The sequence below is a fragment of the Brassica napus genome, chromosome C2, assembly GCF_020379485.1.
Source record: "Brassica napus cultivar Da-Ae chromosome C2, Da-Ae, whole genome shotgun sequence".
Classification (NCBI taxonomy): domain Eukaryota; kingdom Viridiplantae; phylum Streptophyta; class Magnoliopsida; order Brassicales; family Brassicaceae; genus Brassica; species Brassica napus.
The window spans coordinates 18,432,591-18,439,828 of record NC_063445.1 but is presented as its reverse complement, the minus strand read 5'-3'; the positions used below and the strand labels follow the sequence as shown (position 1 = coordinate 18,439,828).

Here is a 7,238-nt window from a genome sequence, read left to right as displayed (position 1 = left end):
AAGTGGAATGGATTGGACAAAAGTAGCCCATTTTGGATAAATACCATCTGTGAGATAGTAAGCCAAATCGTATTGGTGTCCGTTGACAATGTACTTAACTTTTGGAGCTCGACCTTGTAGTATATCATCAAAAACCGGTGATCGATCAAGAATATTGATATCGTTTAATGTACCTGGAGGTCCGAAAAACGCATGCCATATCCAGAGATCTTGTGAAGCTACAGCCTCTAAAACAATGGTTGGCTTTCCTGATCCACGTGTATATTGACCTTTCCATGCGGTCGGACAATTCTTCCACTCCCAATGCATACAATCAATGCTTCCTATCATCCCGGGAAATCCGCGTAACTCTCCAATATCGAGTAGTCGTTGAAGATCTTCTGGCGTGGGTCTTCTTAGATACTCATCTCCAAATAAATTTATGATTCCTTCAACAAAATTTTCCAAACATAAAAGCGCGGTGCTCTCACCAAGTCGGAGGTATTCATCTATTGCATCAGCTGGGCAACCATATGCCATCATACGAATTGCAGCCGTTGCCTTTTGTAACGGAGAGAGACCGAACCTTCCAGTAGCATCTCTTCTTTGTTGAAAGTATGGGACTTCACCGGAGAGTCGATCAACAATACGCATGAACAAGGGCTTGTTCATTCTAAAACGACGTCGAAACATATGAGAAGGATATGTTGCATCTTCACTAAAATAATCACTCCATAACTGGATGTGTCCTTGTTCACGTTGTCTTTCAATGTAAGCTCGTTTTTTTTTTGACTTGGCCGCATTTTGATGATCTTCATGAAGACTCAAAAGCTTTTCGAAAGCTTGGTTGAATTTTTCATCCATCATGTCTTCAATGTTATTAGAAGAAGAAGAAGCCATTTAGAAGAGAAATGGCAAGTGGAAAAAATCTAGTTCTTTAAAACTCGAAAGAGAAAAGGCCAAGCTTATCAAAAAAAAAAGAAAGAAATAGAACTTGCAAAGCTTTCCACTTGTTCTTTTACACTCGCATACACTCGAAGAGAAATACAAGTTGCTTACACTAGAAGAGAAATACAACTTTTACGCAAGGAAGAGAAATGGCAAAGCTTATAAAGACAATACAAAACACATACACATGTTGTCACAATGAAAAGAAATGGCAAAGCTTATAAAGAAATACAACTTGCTTTTGTTGTCACATGTTACTACTGTCGTTTTTCTTGTAAGCATCAGTGACAAGTTTTATGAGTGAGTGAAACAATACACAATCTCTTGGCTTCTTCTGTCACATGTTGCTGCTGTCGTTTTTATTGTCATCTGCAAAAGCAAGACAATACACAATACAGACGCTTTATGAGTTACAATTGTAAGCATCAGTCACAAGCTTTTTGAGTGAGTGAAACATACCAATGTCATCTCTTGGCTTCTTCTGTCACATGTTGGCTTCTTCGGTCACATGTTGGCTTTACTCTGCTTTTTGTCTTGGCTCTACTCTGCTTTTTGACTTGGCTCTACCTGCTTTTAACAACGAGACTGTAAAGCGTTTTAGCGTTTAAAAAATTGCATTATCATAGAAAGACCACAATGTTACAAAAGCATAAGCAGACTCAGACACAAACTAAAAGCATAAACAGAAACAAACTAAAAGCATAAACAGAAACAAACTCAGACACAAACACAAACATAAGCATAAAAGACACAAACATAAGCATAAATGACACAAACTAAGAGCATGAACAGAAACAAACTAAGCCAACATGTCCTTAAGAAGCTTAGTTTTTAAAGCAGTTTCAAGTTCACTAAGTGGCTCAGTCTTGGCAATTAGGGTGTCAAGCAATTTCTGATTGTTAAGCTTCTCCTTCAACGCAAAGTCCTTCTGCCTAATCTCCCACATGGTGTGAAACTCCCTTTCTTCCTCTTCCAAACTCGGCTTGCTCACAGACTTTTTTGCTTTCGCCTTTGCTGCTTTCACCCCAACAGGCCGTGCGGATTGATCGTCCTCTCCTGGCACAGAAGTTGATGACTGTGCCGATTGGTCATCGAGCTTCTTTCTTTTTGACTGCACTTTATCTTTAGTAGATGAAGCTCCACACCATTTTTGATCATGGCGAAGCTCTAACCATGCATGCTCAAGTGTGAACTTCACCTTGTAATCATTGAAGAAAATCTCATGAGCCATTTTCATCACATCATTCTCACTCTGGCCACTTGATTTCTCTTTCGTGGCAGCATCATAACAGCCAACGAACTTACACACGCCCTCATTAATCTTCCCCCACCTTTGTTTGCAGTGAGTTGGCTCTCTTTTTTGCAAACCAACAAGCTTTGGACTTGCTGCAACATAAGCTGCAATTCGTTTCCAAAATGCAATTGCTTTTTGCTCATTTGATACAACCGGATCCTTTGATGTGTTCAGCCAATCACTGATGAGCACAACGTCCTCTGTTGGTGTCCACTTCCGTCTCTCTTTGCGGTCCTCCACAGTTAAATTAAATGTAAAGTAAACCATTAACTGTAATGAAAGAAACGAAAAAAGAGAACCAAACTTAAAACCAGAACAGAGAAACGTTCTTTGTTTTCAGACAGAGCAAAAAAAATAAAATAAAGTGAAGCAAAGGAAGAGAGCAAGTACCGTCAGATAGCCAGCCATAGGTATGTCCAGAGAAGCTCATCTCCACAAGTCTCCACATTTCTACCATCATCAATCAAATCAAATCAAAAACTCAAGAGATGAAAAATTACTAAGTAAGACAATCGATCTAGGAACATGATACGTAATCACAAAGAACAAACCAAACCATCCTAAATCCGATCAAAATGTAATGTTTACAATGTTCAAAATCACACAAAAAACATGAAATTTTTCATAAACAAACTCACCCGAGATGTGAAAGCAATGACCTTCTTCTAGCGGTGGCTCGAAACAACCAGTGGAAGCACCAGCGCCTCCCTGATAAACCCTATAAATCGATTTCATCCCCAATTAGTAAAGAACAAAACCATAAACAATCGTAAGCATCAGAGCAAGACCCAGCGAGCCCGATGATGCATGCAACAACAATAAAATCACTTACAGAGTCCAAGGAGAAATGTTTACAGAGAGTTGATAAGATCATCTGCTTCGTCCTTGAATCCATATTGCCTTCTTCTCTTTCTCTATCTTTCCTTCTTCTTTTGAACCTCTTCGGTGAAACAAAATATAGACTCGTCTTTGAATCCAGACAGAGAAGGTGGATTTATCGCGAGAGGATCGTCTTTGTAATACCGATGCAGCAACCCCGCCCAAGATCGAGACAAAATCGAGAGGGAAGATGGATTGATCGGGTTTGAGGAGGAAGAGAACAAAGTGATACGGCGAAGAAAACAGACGATAGAGAGAGACATAAATGCACGGTCCATTAAGAAGGCGACACGTAAGGGGTCCTTACCATCTCTTAAACTCCCACATTTAACACCGGTTCTAACATTTTTCTTCCTTTTTCATTTTTTTTTTTCTGTTTCGCTTAGGAACCCTTCTAAGAAACACCAATGGACTTGGTCTAAGAAACCAAGCCTTCAGGCCTACATATTCGATCCAAATCCACATCCACTTAGTTTGTGATCAAATACACATTTCAATTCGATAAAATAGTTTTTAGTCTAATTTTTTTTTTTTCTTTGAAAAAGGGCTTACTATTGAATGCATTGAAAACAAAGAGTTGGCCCAGCTATTAGCCGGCATATTGGGGCGAGGCCCTACATAAAGAAATTGCAAACACACCCATAGTTATAAGTCCAGCTCAAGAGCTGCAATTTAAACCCTGAATAAAACACTGAAGATATACTCTCTGGAACAACTGTCTCGAACATTGGAGATATTGAGGACATTTTTTTGTAAAGCCTTTATTGGTACAGCGGATGACAAAACAATAGCAATATGTTGTATAAACTGTTTGTTACAGAAACAATATGTTCTCATAAATATAAAGTGATTGGTAAAGTAGTAAATGATTCATACATAAAATTATTATATAAATTTATTCTATGATATATAATTTGTTTTTTTCTAAATAATGTAGATATAGTTATATAATATATATATATATTAAGTTTATACTTTTATTAACAATAATAAGTCATATTTAATTATATTTTAAATGTAAAATATTATTTGTATAAAAATTAAATATATTAATTATTTTTTTATTTTTCAATTTTAAAAATATATAAATTTAATTTTTGGATACCAATTTAATTTTGTGATATTATTAAATAAAATAAATTAATTATTTCAAATTTTTTATATATTATAAATGCAAATGCTTTATTAAAAACTTCATGTGAAATCATTGAATAAAGAATATTTGGAGAGTATTTGTATCTTTTAAATGCTAATTTAAATGTTTTTTTAAATATTTGTTGTTTGGATAATAAAAAATAAAATGTTTATGCTAATGCTCTACCAATAAAAAATAAAAATTTAAGTCGCAGGGCAAAGCAGCATGTGTACATAAATAACATTTTGAAACGCCGTTAATACTATAAAATCTAAATTCTCGGTGATCTCTCCCAATCTCCCGTTGCTTCTTGGCTGACAAACCTCACTCTCAACCACTTTTGTTTTCATGGGATTCAGCTGTAGGCCGAGCATAGCTTCTCAATTTCTTTAATACATCATTACATCAGTCGGAAAGCAGCGCTCAAACTTGACATATTTCACCCAAAAAAGCAGCGCTGAAAGAATTAATAGTGTTTTTAAAATGGTGAAATGAAGTTGTAGCCTTCCGGCAAAAAAGAGATAAAGAGCTGTCCATAAACTTATTATCCGCCTATCTTCTCTAGAAGTGGTTCGTAATACAATGGTAGACCCATATATTTTACCAGCAACTGTCTTGTACTAAATGGGAATCGATATGTGATATACAGGCTACTATGATCATTGAGATCTGGTAGATAGATCATGTACTTCTTAACACTTATTTTGAGTTTTGATTCCTTGGCATAATCGTCGAACATTTTTATTATACTTTCTACAGAGTTTCTATGTCCATTGACACACAGATGAGATCATGTGCAAAACATAGTTGTTTTAAGTGAATGTTTTTACTTAATAGGTTGAAAACAATTTTCCGTTCTATCACCGCTTTATCTTTTTTTTTTCTTGATCGAACCGCTTTATCTACCAGTTTTAATAAAACATTCATATATATGGACGATGATGAGATAAATCGACAGTGAACAATCTTGCTGTAGTTCTCATTTTCTTACGAATAGCTTACAAGTTATATATTAATATATATATATATATATATATATATATGTATATTTTTGTAGCAAAATATATAATATTATAACTTAGTAGGCTGGGTTCAGTATTTCATGCCATGGTTTCTTTATTTTTTGGTCTAACATACAATAACACAGAACATAAATACATAATGCAGAAGTAGACTCGCAATTGATACAAATTGATACCTAAATAATTTGAAGTTGAAAAAAAAAATATCAAACAAAAAAGGAGGTCGGAGATAATACGTTATCAGTGCGATGCCAAAACGTAACGTGTCCCCCCCCCAATTGCGATTTTGATATGAGAAGATTGATTACCGTCATCTAACAATACTAAAAGCCAAATATACTCAATGGAGAAGGCGTCCACATCATCTATTAAAATCGTCCAATAGGGGTTCTCCGTTCTACCACGTCAGGACAGCTTAAGTCATGTTGAAACCCACTTCAGATTACTATACGGCCCATGTTTCGTTGTCATGTTGCAGGCCTTCTGCATATAGGCGGATATGGTTATGTTACGCCTACATCAAGCCCACTTCAGACCATAAAAATCGTCGATCTACTCTATCCGTCAACTTCGTCTTCTCCGTTTCCTCCTCTGCCATAAATAGTCATTTGTGTTATTAACTCACTTTTAATGATTTCGTTTCACCTCCCTCTTTCTCCTTCTTTATAAACCGCTTCGTCTCTCCCCTGTCTCCACTGGCATGTTTCCCATCAGTGAGAAGAAAGAGAAAAATATTATGCGTACCCTTTTGTGAACGAATTTACTCCCGAAAAGGTTAAAGATATGAGCTTTGTTGTCTCAAATATCTGAACTATGCTCTATTTTATTTGTCGTCTTTGATTGTTATTTTTTTTTGGTTTCAGAACAATGCTTTCCATGAGTCATCACATATCTGAGTATGATATGGGAGAAGAAGGAGATCTATTCAAAGCTCTTGAAGAGGCATAGTCTTATCAACTCTCAGCTTCTTTAACAATGATCTATTGCGGCAAAGACTCTGCACGAGCTTTGTGACAAAGCCTTTGATGAATGGGAGCAAGATCGCATGGTGAAATCAGCTACCAAATCTCAACGCTGTGGTTTTTCAGACATAAAGAACATAGTTGTCATGACAATGGCAACAATCGCCGAGAACCAGTATATGCAGAAGAGCGTAAGCTCGGCGAACTCTATGGATTGGTCGCACGCACAGCAATAGGCTGTTATGATTCATGTTACCCTGATCTTGCTCAGTTGGATTTTGGTTCTCTTTCTAGGATGCGATGAGCCTTTAGTGAAGCTGACATAAATATGAATTATTGATTAGGCGGTATTATTAGTTGTAATTGAAAAGATCAACAGGTTATGTTTCCTATACACAGGAACAAGAAGAGCAAGCAAAATTTCAGGCGCAAAATCAAGGTACACAAACAAAACACCTATCCTTTAAAATGATCTAAGAAGTCATTTTCTTAACTCAAGATTGTTTGGTTTGGTGCTGCACTCTAAAGCCATTGCGTCGTCATCTTATGTTAACGATCTTCTTGCTTCTGGTGACTCCTGACATGTAAATTTCTTCTAAGCTTTGCCATGTTTTTGCACATCACAAATATGCAATCTTCTCCACCAAGTCAAATTCTTATTCTTTCTGGTTAGCACGCACGGATGCTCCCAAAACCAAATCATTTACTGGAAATACCTAACCATCTCCAAAGTAATAAATTTGTCTGACCTTTGTCTCTGTATATTACTTTGCATCAATACGTATATGTAGTTAACTGAACATGTCTGTCCCTTTTGCGTGGTTCAAAATGCAACTCTAACATGTCACACATACCAAGTTATGTACGTTGCGGTCTCACCTGATGGACAAACTATTGTAAACAGAGTAGGAGATGAACCTTAAGGTTCTGGAATGTCTTCCCGTCCATGAAAGCCCAGGTAAAACCAATCAACTTATCGTGCATCAACGAAATGATATTTTCGTCTCTATATGCAAAGC

The 7,238-nt window shown here is 36.4% G+C and overlaps 1 protein-coding gene across 1 annotated transcript; it reads right to left on the bottom strand.

Moving 5' to 3' along the window:
• Nucleotides 1-1,726: 1,726 nt before the first annotated feature.
• LOC106442521 (glutathione S-transferase T3-like) lies at nucleotides 1,727-2,629 on the bottom strand. Its single transcript, XM_013884198.1, has 2 exons — nucleotides 2,612-2,629; nucleotides 1,727-2,491 (listed from the first exon to the last, which is right to left on the bottom strand). The coding sequence occupies exons 1-2, from the start codon at nucleotides 2,627-2,629 to the stop codon at nucleotides 1,727-1,729; spliced, it is 783 nt and encodes a 260-aa protein (XP_013739652.1).
• Between the last annotated feature and the right edge of the window lie 4,609 nt (nucleotides 2,630-7,238).